This window comes from Scomber scombrus, chromosome 12 (genome assembly GCF_963691925.1).
Source record: "Scomber scombrus chromosome 12, fScoSco1.1, whole genome shotgun sequence".
In the NCBI taxonomy this organism is placed as follows: Eukaryota; Metazoa; Chordata; class Actinopteri; order Scombriformes; family Scombridae; genus Scomber; species Scomber scombrus.
This window is the reverse complement of record NC_084981.1, coordinates 9,085,898-9,099,592: the sequence shown is the minus strand read 5'-3', so window position 1 is coordinate 9,099,592 and position 13,695 is coordinate 9,085,898. Positions and strand designations below refer to the sequence as shown.

Here is a 13,695-nt window from a genome sequence, read left to right as displayed (position 1 = left end):
AGCAAACATCCCACCATCTGTAAAAAAGATGAAGTTGAAAAGAGGATGACTTTTATAACAGGATAATGATCCCAAAAATACCTCAAAATTGAAATGCAAACTTAAGGTTTATTCTAAAGCTATTCCAGATCCTCACAGTCCTATGACTTAATCATTATTGAAAACCTATGGGTGGAGCTTAAAAAAGCTGCACATGCAAGACAGTCCAACTAGAACTAGAAGCCTTTTGCAAAGAAGAATGGGAGAAAATCTTCTAGACTTTTAGATGTCTACAAAAAGTGTTTGTGAGCTGTGATATCTTCCAGAGGGGGTACTGACTATAAAGGTGCCCAGACTGGTGCAAGACAGATTGAGACATTCATTGTTGCTTACAGTACATGTAGCATCAGTAGTAATTTAAAAAACATGATATAATGATGTTTTTATTTTTGTTGTCACATTTATTATGCCACCCTATCCCTGTTTTGATATACATTTTGTCTAATTTTATACAATTTCTTTATTTTAAAGCACTTCAAGCTGCATGTCTTGTATAAAAGATGCTTTATAAATAACCTGTATTGTTTAACTGCTCGCTAGGTACATTTTTATTATGCTGCAAATATGATTCATCTTCATGGTAGACCACAAAAATCGTTTCACTTTATTTCTTTTCCATTTGTGTGTAGTTTCCTACAATGGAGAGCTGTACATATTTGGAGGATACAATGCCCATATGGACCGGCACTTCAACGATCTCTGGAAATTCAATCCAGGTGATTCACTGTTCTCATTTTTTCAGATGGAGAAAATGTGTTACAGTATGTTACTGTAAAGCACTGCTGCTGTTCTGCTGCTGTCATTTCTGAAGTTTGTCTTTGCTTTGTGCATAGTAGTTTTTTTTCGTTTGTGCCTACCTGCAATGACTGTTTACCTCTATAGAGGAAAATGCAGCAGTGTTGACCCACTTTCCTCCTCATTCTTCTGTGGAGAGTCATGCAGACAATCCTCACAATCCTCTCTTCCCTTATTGCATCATTGTGAGTCTCGTGATAGTGGCTGGCTGCTCCCCTCTAACTATGCCAAGTGGGAAATGCAGATGCTGTGTCTTTTTGCCAGAAACGCAGATTTAAAAAAATGGACAATAATTAAATCTCTGCAGTCTTTGTCTGTTCTTACAAATGTTGCCAGAATGAGTCTCAAGTTATTAGTCCTTTTTTTAAGAAACTTTTTTTCTTGTTCCAAATGAAAGCATTGTCGCCATGAGTGAGACAACATGCTGGGAGCATACTCATAGTCAATGTATTGTCCTATATAGACTCAAAATTTCTAAGAGTACAATACATTGATAACATTTGTATACAGAAGAAGTTCAATTTTTCACAGCTAAACAGTCTTGTCCTGGTTGAAGCCGACATCTGCTGTTAACCATTTAAACTTGTGTTTTGCTGTCCACTAGATGGCAGCACTTCAGTTATAGTCCTCATTATCCAACAAAGTCTGAATGGCCTGTTGCTATAGAGATGCAATGATGCTGTTGGCTCTGAGCGTGCAAGGCTACACAGTTCATCCTTATATGGAACAACTGAGAGAGCTTCAACACCGTCACTCATATTGCACTTCAGCAGAGCAGGAGACAAGATTTGTTTCTATTTCTGAAATGTAAAGTTGTGTTCAAGTGAAGGTTAGGTTTTGTGTTCTTTCTTTTATTGCTGTCTTTCACTCCCTTATCCCTGGGCCTTGTGTTAGTGGTTAAATATAGCAGGAAGATGAATGAACTTCAGGCACAATGGGAAACACTGCCAGGTTTATGTAACTTTGACTGGCTGAGATTTTGTAGAGCTGTTTTGATGAAGCCCATCCAGATCAAAATGTATTATGCTACAGGTGTTACTGTTTAGCTTTTTAAAGCAAGGAAATAATTGGAGGGTTTACTAAGCATCTTCTCGGTCAGATGAAGTCAGCTGGTTATATGAAAGTGTGATTTGTTTCTCTTTTTTCTAATATTAAATCTTAAGTATTGTTATCTCTATTCTTTTCTTGTTTACGGCTACAGAAGCCTTTTCCTGGATGAAGGTAGAACCGAAGGGGAAAGGGCCATGTCCACGGAGGCGGCAATGCTGTTGCATGGTTGGAGATCGAATCATCCTCTTCGGAGGAACCAGGTGAGGCACAAAATGTTACTACTTTTTTGTCATCTTTCTCTACACTGTTAAAATTGAAAACTAAGCCAAAACTGACATCTTTTTGTATATAATGGTTTATAACTCAGGTGGTAACTCAGGATATTCATACATTTTCTTCTCTGTCAGGTTTCCCTTTTATCATTCTAATGGTGAAATTATTTTTATTATTAATACATTTATGATTCATTATTTCTTTATTAATTATTTAAGTCTTTATAGTACCAATTATATAATCATCTAATCTTTTTTCAACTAAACACATGAGTATATGCATGTAGCTGAAAAACTAATTTTATATGTACTGTTGTTGACATCATTTTGCAGATAACTTATTGAGTTACTCCCATCTTCAACCCGGTTACCTCCCCACCCCCACACAAAGTGAAAAAAATATCTTCTAAAGACATGTTTAAACTTTAAGTTACATGTGTGGATGCACACACATCCTCATTCTTAAATGAAAGCACAAAGTTACATGCATGCATTTAAACTCAGACACACCTGTAAATACTTTATATTTACATGCACATACACATGCACATTCTTAGTATCTACATATAGGCACAAGTATATAGATGCTAAATATTATATTTCATAGAGGAAAACAATTATAGTTTTGATCATGTATCAGAGAGCCCCCAGTTGAGTTCTCAACCTTTTTACTGAAAATTCAAATCAATCAAACTCAATCAGTTTCTCACTGAGTGTATGATAAAAGCTGAGAATAGATGCTGATAAAATTGTTGTATGTGAGGTGAGTCATTGTTTACTTCTACGGAGAGCGGTGCCACCCAGTTGAATGAATGAATGCAGCTGGCATCACTCATGATGTGTTGTCAGCTTTCTTATCTTGTCGAAGAAATATTTAAAATGTCTTAAAATTAAAAGTTTGGATGCACTTTGACTTAAAGATGACTGTGAATCATACTATAGGGTTTTTAAACTGAAAAATGTGTCAACTTCATAGTCAACAGTGGTGATCTCAGTAGAATATAAAAACTAACTTACAACAACTTGAAACTTGCCTAAATAAGGTAATCCATCACAATGTATTTATTTTTGTCAAAGTCATTGTTGCATGGCAATACAGTTGAGAATAGCCTGTTGAATCCAAGTGCTGGTATGGAAGAATTTATCATTATTAAAACCTGGTGTATACTTAAAGAAAACTTCAACAGCCCCCCAGAAACTATCACTACAAACACTGCATTTCACAAACACATCTGACAATTACAACAACAAAGAGATGCTGCCCCAAACCTAAAGTTCAAAGAACAGCCACAGCTCGTCTTTCTAAAAACTCGAATTTCTACAATGTGTAAACTGCAATGAATGACTTTTACAAACACTTGAAATGGTCACATAGCATTTTCATCAGTATTGAAGCTCTACTTTTGGAGTTTGCAGCAACTTTCGTTCAGTCAAGAGTTTCACATTTGTTTGCCATAATGTCATTTACACAGATTACACATGCTTACTGATTAGCTGGAAATTCCTGAGGTTTGATGTTAACACTACAGCCAGGAGACAAAATTCCAAGATACCATTTCTTCAGTGACAAGCTTATTCCAAATATGTAGAAAGATGTAAAGATCAGATGGTTCCCAGATAGCTTGCTTTGCAAACCTTTAAATATAAAAAGACTTTTAACTCTTTTAAAACCTATAGTATCCCAAATAGTCTAAAACCAACTAACATACATCATTATCACTCACACCTGCCTTAACCAGTCTAACTTTCTGACCAACCAACACCCTCTGCACAGACACTCCATCTTCGTCAACAATTAGTACTCAAACTGCTGCCACGACTGTCTCCACAGCCACTACTTTTGTCACTGAAATGTGATGACAGCACTGTTTATGCTAATTAAACAGCAATGTGTTTCAAATTATTTTTTATTTGTTACATTCACTGTTTGTACTGTGCAAAAGATATGTCGTTTTTAGACCTTTTAAAGTAGCATGACATTAATTTTCAACGGAAACAGCTTTCATTAATATACATTTTGTAATAGAATAAGGATAGTGTATGCTCTCAAGTGCTGCCTTACATGATAACTATTGAAGTATTGAAGTAGTGCTGAGCAAGATGACTAAAAATGTGTATGACATGGCTGGGTCTTTATGTAAATTTATATTGGCTTGATCTCCTGGCTTATTCTACTAAATGAATTGAATTGAATATTGCCCAGCGCTATGTTGAAGCAACTATTAGTTTTCATAAAAACTGTACTTCTACATTTAGAGGTTGACGAAAAAGACTTCTAAATAAACACATAAATTAATTTTCTCACTTTCACAAGTTTTTTTAATTGGCATTGCGGTCATAATCTTTATGAAGCACAGACTCACTCAGAAGACAAACATCAATCTGTGTATCTGAGCAGTCTGGAGAAAAAAACTGTCCTCTCTTTTCAATATGCCAAATGGAGGGTCTGGCTCCTGTAGACAGCAGTCTTGTAATGACTCTCTTGTTGGCCGTAAGACAGTAGTGATTGCCGGGGGTTCATAGCTGGTAAGGTGCCACTGGGCTGGTGACGGGCTTGTGATAGGCCAGTAGCCAGTGGATTAATGAGGTAGCTAACGGCATTAGCATGGTCCAGAATAGTCCGGGATCTGGGCTACTGTTATCAGGAAGGCTGCGTTATCAGGCAAACCCCACTGGGATAAACTGATAGTGGGGATCGGAAGGCTGTGGATAAGAGTCCTCTCAGCCCCACTACGTCTACAGGACCTTAAGTCCTCGAAGCCTCTGGCTGCTGCTAGATTAGTTTTCCACTGCTCCACTGGCCACCGCATCATGGGGAGTAACACACCCTAATACACATATGTAATCTTAATTCATTACTCAGCAGTATTATAAGTATTATTTAGATACCTTTTTGGTATCAGAAATGTTTTAGGGATACTTCCAAAAAATGAACATTAACCTGCTCTTCCCACTGCGTTCTTGCAGATCTATTTGTAAAGGCTATTTTTCATATACAAATCAGCAAATTCAATTGAAAGAAATATATTAAAGCTGCTAATTTTAAACAGTCAGTTACTGACATGTTACTGATGAAGAGACCTTTTCGATAAGAGATGTAGCAGTTTAAGACAATGTTTGGTTTCTCAGCGGGATTAGTCCAGGATGGGTTTTAAGGAGTCATGATTTCCTGTTGTGAGCAGATAGGGCTGGGGTTAGAAAAGGAAGTGTCATTGGGCTCACTGGAATGATGGAGTGTGCTGGCTGAGCATAGGAAGAAATCGAAAGCCACACAATATCTCCAACATCCTGCTTTAAAAGATGGGGGCAGGACATTGGTGCCCATTTAACTTTTCTAACTTGAGCTGTAATGTATCAATAATGCAAACAAAAAGGGGAGTCTTTTATTTTGTGTTATTAGTGACATTTGTGATTTAATTGTAATGGTCAGTGGTTGTTCAACAGTCTGTTTTAAGTCTGAGCCAAGATGTTGTTTCCTGTAACTGTACAAATGAGGACATGATCCTTATAGGCTTTAAGCAAGTCGGCCACACAGGTTCTCTTGACCGGCATTGCACATTTGTTGTTTACATGAGCACACTTAAGCCTCTTACACACAGGAACTCCCATAGGCATGTGCACACACATACTAAAACACACAAACACACACAAAGCTATTTCTTATCACACTATTTATTTGCTTTCTCCTCTGGATTTTAAATGTTTTCCAATCAAAGCTCATTTTGTGTTTTTAATTTGCCATAATTTGCACTAATACAAATCAAGAGCTGGTGTTTTTTTTCATTAGGCACTGCTAATTTAGGGTGAACATTGTCTTAAAAACCATCCACGGCTGTGTGTTTATTTTTACGTGACCTAACAACACAAGGGCAGTTAACAGGGCTAAAAAGTTATTGGTATCTGTCTCAATGCAATTGACGAATGCCTGCACAGACCGTCGTGAATTATTTGTTGGACACCTTGCTTGTGTTTTTTTGTGGGGCTCTTTATTTTGGTGGGTGTGCAAAGGAAATTGTGTTCAAATTTATGGTCCACATCTTGTTTTCTTGGGTTGGTTGTTCTTTCAAATTGATCCAAAACAGAGCCCCTCTGCTGATATTTATTCCCAGTTTATGATATTTATTTTACCTGCAGGAATTTGTCCTGGAATGATTTATTACTTTAGTGAAGCACAATAAAACTAGTCCAAAATCCCCCCTGCTCTCCGAGGAGTTTACTTTGGACGGGATATAACACTGAGGTGTGTTGATCCTAAATGCATTTGAAAACCAAAACATTAATAGTGACAATATAGACAAATAAATAAAGAGAGTCTTGTGTGTGTGTGTGTGTGTGTGTGTGTGTGTGTGTGTGTGTGTGTGTGTGTGTGTGTGTGTGTGTGTGTGTGTGTGTGTGTGTGTGTATGCGTGTGTAGGAAAAACATAAGCCTTCATGCTTACATGGGATTTCTACACATTGGGCTGTTTATTTGTTGCAATGAATTGGGATTTAGAACAGGATATCTTTTTGTTTTGGTAGGAAGTGAATGTATTTTTTTGGCACACAATTGCATGTCTTTGAGAGTATATGAGCAGTGTGTATGTGAGTGAATGACAGGCTGGGCATTAGTGGCAGTCCATTGAGTGCCACTTGCATCAGTGTAAACAGGCCTGCTGAGCTCCAGAGAGGCGCGAAATTCTGCCCCCATCTCTGATTTATGACTTTAGGGAGCATTCTTTCTCACGGAGTGCAATTTGATATACCCACAGCGCCTCTGCTACACTCATTTACTGAAACCTGCTCGCTGCCCCACGAAGGACGACCCGTGCATGACTAACTCCACCTGCACTGACCTTCACCTAACCACACAAGCTGTGAACAGTGTCCTTTGATAAGACCTGTTCTTTGTTAGTGTTTTTTCTTACCTACCAAGGAAATGAACATTGCTTAAGTTGAGTTACATATGAAGACGGTGCCTCATAGATTATGGATCCCCAGCTGAGATTATGTTGTCATTGTTGGCATTTATCACATTCTGTGTGTAATTGCTTACGACAAGCCCAGGTTGGGCTAAATCGGGAAATATTTTAAGGTAGGGAACAGGGCATCCTATGAGGGGCAGGGTGTGAACAAGGACATGACAGATTGGCATGCTGGGAGCAGACGGCTTGGAAACTGCGAAGGGGAATCTGGCACTGGCCCTTGAACTACTTGGACATGACGAGGTGTATTCATTCCATCATTGAATTTAGTGAATATAGTTTTTTATCATGATAAGTATTCATGTCTAGCTGAAGCTCCTCATGATGACTGATTTAAAATATCTCTTTTTGTTCAATCATTACTCTGTTATTGAAGCCTCACTTTTGTGTTAGAAAAATGGTCTAAAACATCCCAGTCATCTATAGAATTGGGATTGTGTGCCTTTTTAGCTCTTTAGCACCTTTATGGGGACTACTGATAATGAGTGGTCTTCAAAGGGCCTGTTAATTGCCTTTCACTGAGAGCAGGAGGGAACAGCGGCTGTCAGTTTTGGTCTAACAATGCCAAAGTGGCCTTAACCGATGAATGAGTTTCTTTGATGTCATCACTGTGCTTAGACAGGGCCAGGTACAGTCTGTGACCCTTATGTAATCCAATGATGTTACAAACAAAGTTATCTTGTGCATTTGCATGTACTGAGACGAATGATGATGAGGTTAATGATAGTTGAAGTCCAAAATGAACGATTGCAGATTCTCTATAAACGGATTAGTGCACGCTGTCAGAGCTGTTTGTCGGACAGTCGAATAGTTGGAAACCCCCTTCAATTTCACCCTTGTGATGTTGGATTGGCGAGGATAGGCAGTGAGCCTGTTCTGTGATACCATTACAAACATGCTATTTTGCACCAGCTATAGGAATAAAAAGAAGTGGTGGCAGACGTTTAGACTGGCCAATGTTAATGTTTTAATGTCGCAATGTACAGGCAAAGAAAGTAATAACAACTGCAATTTTAACATTTGCACCACTGATAGGCAACAAGTGTTATAGCTGCAGCTTTTGATGTTGGTAGCAGCTGTTTTCTTAGTGTTTTTATATTTGAGTTTTCACATTTAACATTGTTCCATATTAGAATAAGTACAATAACTAATACAATGGATCACATTGTGTCACAGTAGTATTAACAGCTGAAAAAGAAATGCAATTTAGCTTGAAGCTGTAAAATACCAAATGTTACCATTCCTGATTTTGCTAGTTATCTGTAATTTAAATGCCTTTGTAAACATCACAGTTTTGGCAATTATAGCACTGTGGCTATGTAGTTGATGATATTAGCTGGTCCTGGTGTTTGGGGTTTTGCATCAGTAAAACTGTATGTCCTTGTTTCTCTTCAGTTCAGTCACATCTGCAGCAGACATCTAAATGTGACTGCTCTCCCAAATGTGTTTTTCAGGGCACCAGAATTTCAGTCAAATTGAGGAAACACTTTAATACACTGCTGAGATGTCACACTGCTCTGCTCAGTACAGAGACCAGTAGGACACCCGGTCCCATTCCATCCGGTGTAGTGTGCTGTTTGTGTGTGTTTGCATGTGACTGGATGTATTCACATGACTTAAATGACTCACAGCTCCTCTTGTCAAGCTGACGTCAGAGTGGAGCGCACACATACACACACACGCTTGCTTGCTTCACTCTGCCAGCCTTAACACATTTGGCAATATGCAGAGCCACTTGGTACATTTCATGATGTTGGAAAGCATGCTGACGCCATTCCTAACATTAGCTGCAGAAACATTTATGCTTCAATTTTTGGATGTTTTGTTATGTTTCTGGCTATTACTGAATCTTTACCCTGGATAAAGATCTTGTCTTGGGCCATAAACATGGAAACTGATGTGGATAAGAGTACATAAATCAATTGTAGTTTTAAAATAAAATGTAAAGATTTGATTTAGTCCTGCCACCACGGAGCTTTCAGATAGAGACAGTGTGTGGCTGCTATAGACTGTGAGCAAGAGGAAGACCACATAGCAGGTAATCTCACTGGTAGCCAAAACATCCCAGCCCAAAACCTCATGTTTAATCCACCAAAATCTCACTAGGATATTTAATCTGTGTGGAATTTTACTGGTCAGTTCAAACCAGCAGTTTGCTGATCCAGAGAGCTTCTGCAGAGTCCAGTGATTTTGTTTTGTAGATCAGGAAGGTCAAAAGCCTGGTGCCTCGATATCGCCTACAGGACCATTTGGCACCTTATCAATGGCTGAAAGGGCTGCTCTTAAGATAGTCCAGCTGGTTAAAGTGTGGCTTGTTATCACTGTTGAACCTGACAGTTCAAATGTTAGACTAAACAACACAGGGGCTGAGGTAGAACTCATTCTAAAACATTTGGACACAGGTATTGCAAGAAAAGCTCTTCCCTTTATTCTGACTTATGTTAATTCTTCAACAAAAACTGAGACCATTACAGCCACACTTACTACACACTTCATGTCTTAAAATCTACCGCAGTGAAACTTGGCTCCATGGCAACATGCCTATCAGCAACACGTGTTAGGTTTTGATGCCACACACATGTTGTCATTTGCCCTCCGGTGTCAAAGGGTAAGCTGCAGAAGTTTCCTTTATTAATTGTCTGTGTGTGCGTGTGTGTTCCCCTGTGTGTGTCTGTGTGTTTAGTATGCCCAAGATAAAACCTGTCAAACAGTGAAGGTGACCCCAGCAGGATACGGGGCAACCCGCACGTGGCGGTACAGGACCTTAGGGCAGCACAGCAACACTGTGATTTACTCTTCAAAGACAAGCTCATGATAGTATTTCATCTGCATCTTAACCCTCCTTAACCCACTAACAGTGTGTATACATTATGGTGTCATAGGGGTGAGTGTTACACAGCAGCTCAAATAAACAGCCTGCATAGGTGACACTTTGTGATGCGGTCCACTGTGTAAATAGTAGTAGTTTAACATTTGATTTACTACTGTCATCACAACCAACATGCGTCTTGGGGGTTTTAGGCCCCTTCTGTACAACAATGTGAGACTACGAGGACATGTTTTATTAACAGAACATGTAGTTATTTGTACCCAATCAACAAATCATCATTAAACAACAATATTTGTCAGTGAATTTAACTTTTCTAAAACAACTGCAAGTATTTTGTTAGCAAAAGAGAATGATCCGACTAACATGAGAGGAAAGGCAATAATAAAAGAGCAGGATGTGATACTCACAAACTGTTTTGATAGAAAGGATGAACCATTGTCATTAACCAAATTAATGTTCATCATGAGTTTCTTTTATGAATGTCTCCTTTTAGGTATCTGACCTTGTTACTCTTACAAATTGCAGCTGAAGAGTTGGACTGTAGAGGAAGTCACTTATTTTTCCTAAATGAGTCTGTCAGCTATAAAGTAGTGCTTGACAACCCCCCTCCCCTGTATTTTAACCAGATGTGTTCAAGGCACCAAACCATTTAATGGTGTCATCTTTATTTTTACAACTACCTAGATTGAGAACAACCTATCTCGATAAAAGGGGCTAAATTTTTATTTTCTTGCGACATGCAGAGCCATTTTTTCTCTTCATCTCCAAGTCCAACTACATTTTGTCCACAAGGGTCGCAATTTGAGATGCAGGCTTCACTGGCGGATGGCATTTCTTCTGTCTAATCTGAAGCCAGGCGTCTCTCTCTCTGGGAGCCAGCTGTAGTTAGTGTCTCACCCTCTGCATGGGGCTTAAGTCTGGGTAGCTACAGGCCTTAATCCACCATCCAGCCACTGCCCAGGAGGGGGCACAGATAGCCTGGTAAGACTAGGTGAGACAGCAGAGATTACGGTAGAAGAAATGGATGAGAATCTATCGATTGGTGATAACCAAAGAAAGTTTAGTTCCAAAACACTTACCAACCATTAGCAGTCTAGTAAACTCCTTCTATTGGGTACTGTGTCTGTAGGCTTTGTCATTTAATGAGAATGTTTTTGTTTTATAGTGACAGTGAAAATAGAGGGCATTGGAATTCATTAGAGCTGCTTTGGTAACCGGATTATTGCGGTAACGCAATCACATCACGCCCACTGCAGAGTTTCACCGTGGAGTGATGAGACATCAGTTATTCTCTCAGGCTTGACATAAGGAATGACGTGCCTGCTGAGTGTATCGACCAATATTCCTGATAAAATATTGGCACTGCAAAGTTGGCCACTTAATGACAACACTGGAATAAAGATAGACATGAAGACTATAGAGGCTATAAAGAATAGATTACTACAGGAATAAATGCATTTGAAAAGTTGACTGTAGTTGTATAGGTCCAAGTTTAAGATGTTTTTTTTCCTGAAAATGCGTCTGAAAAAGTGGGGTCATCTTTTATTCGAGTTCTAGACAATTATGTTTCCACAACATCAGATATTTTTTCTGAATGGATAAAATACTGGTGTGAAACCGACTCCTGCACGTAACATTATGGGTTGTTTGTAGCCTTAATTTTGCTAGGCTAGTCAGAATCCGAGAGAGAGTTAATTCAGAGACTCCCACGTGCCAAAATTATCTTAAAAGCATTATTTATCCTTCTTCCTGACAAGCTATCATTGCATGGTTGGTACCTATGGAAGCCTTCATATGATACCAGTATCTTCGTCTTTTAGCTTTAAAATTGAATACTCCACAGCCTCTGAAAGACAGTAATTGCTTCAGCTTTTCTAACACTTAAAATATTTCAAATCAATTTAAAAATTAAGATGTTAATTTTGACAGTACTAATCATAACATCTGAGGTTTAAACTATTTTTTAAGGTGGTTACCGCAATGGTTTTAATGGTTTGGCTCATTCGTGCAGTATGGAAAAAAAATCAGCTCTAGAATTCATCTTATTACCAAATCTTACCAAGTACCAGTAAATTATTACTTAAGTGACTGCATGTTGTCATGTATGCAGTTAAGCTCTGGGAAGCTAAAGGAATCCTCTGGAGGGAGATTTGTTTTAAACCCGCCACTTTGTTCAATGAGAAGTACATTTTAAAATAATGTCCTTCTCTGATTTTGTCTGATGTGCTTTTTCCCATCACATCATGCAGTGCATAATGCGTCACCTATTATTCTACAAGTAATCCACAAATTGCTATCTGTTGTTTGATTGTTTTAAATATCACTACCATTTCCTTGTATTTTTTAATGTATTTTCATTCATGTCTGAAGTGCTACAGAAATTGTTTTAATGCGTGTCTGGCTATCCTGATAAGGTGCTCTGCAGGAAGTTGTTGTATGTGATGAGTTCCTGTGAGCTAGATGGTTCTTAAAGACCAAAGTTCAATAGGAAGTGGAGAAAGGAAAAAGGATATAGATCATATCACTCCAAGAATGAGGATATGGCAAATGAAGCCACAGAAAACATGCCCTCAACAGGAGTTCAAGCTATAATTGTTAATGGCAGTGTTGGTGTTTAGAAAGCAGAGGTGTCACTGATAATTTCCCTCAGATCTCTTTCCTGTCACATCATTTGCATTGTTGTCGTTATTGAAAGTAATTTGCAGAATTTGTAGGCAATTAAATTCCTGGACACTTCAGACACTTAGCAGTATTCCCAGGCTCTATGGTGTCCCCTCATTAGTTTTAGGACAGTAGTTCAGCCCTTTCTTCTACTGTTGTGGTGGTTTGAAAGATAATGAGGTGGAGAGTCAGTGCATTGCTGGAGAGGCCTGGCAATTGGGTGATTAGACACCCTCATTGAGTGTTGTTTGAAATAGCAACCAGTGTTTTCTTAGTGGGGGAGCGGCATCACTCAAGCCTCATTCAGACTGGGAACCACTGCTGCTGTAGGGGGAGGAGCACTTTCACACATAGTGATACATTGCTGATCAAGTAACAAAGTGGCCCATCAAACACCAGGATGCCACATAAAGTCGCACACTGTGACTTTCCCGCTTCCAACTACTGCCAGTCTATCAGACCCCTCTTACCACCCCCTTGTTCCTTCCCCTGCTTCTATGATCCTTTTATGCTTCTTCCTCTTTGCGGTAACCAATTAAACATCACCATTCCCTAATGTTCTGCCAGATTTCACACCCAGGCTAACATTATCCATGAGCATGCGAGAAAGCCTCATCCCAGTGGATCTTCATTTCTCTTGCTGCTCCTGTTAAAGCATCCTCTTATCTTTACCCTTTCACGCATCAACATCCAAGGCCTTATACCCTTTCTCCATGTGAGCTTGCACAGTCGTCGATAGTCACAGTACTGCAGTGTGCTCTTTACATAGAGAGATGCTACTTTTCATTACTTTCAGACTGCTGATGTTAGTGTCAGTCCCACACACACAATATCTTATATAACCAATAAGCTTTTCAATTTTTTCTTTTTGTGAATGTCACACAGCAGTTTTTGTACAAAGCAGAATAGGTAAATAGAGCATAGGTAAATAATCCAATGTGCATACAACATGTAACACCAAACTGATACAAGTTAACAGTGGTCATAATGTGGGTAATATGGTCATAATTAAACAGGCTAACTGGGTGAATGGCAGTTGGCAAAAATAGACTAGATCCAAGGTGACACACATTACAAAAGCATGACC

At 38.9% G+C, this 13,695-nt stretch overlaps 1 protein-coding gene across 1 annotated transcript in view; it reads left to right on the top strand.

Annotated features, from left to right (window-relative positions):
- klhdc3 (kelch domain containing 3) overlaps nt 1-13,695 on the top strand; it is a 30,547-nt gene that overhangs the window by 7,728 nt on the left and 9,124 nt on the right. The window contains exons 7-8 of the mRNA XM_062430329.1: nt 669-755; nt 2,036-2,144. Coding sequence (XP_062286313.1) covers nt 669-755; nt 2,036-2,144 — 196 coding nt within the window. The remainder of the gene's footprint in view (nt 1-668; nt 756-2,035; nt 2,145-13,695) is intronic.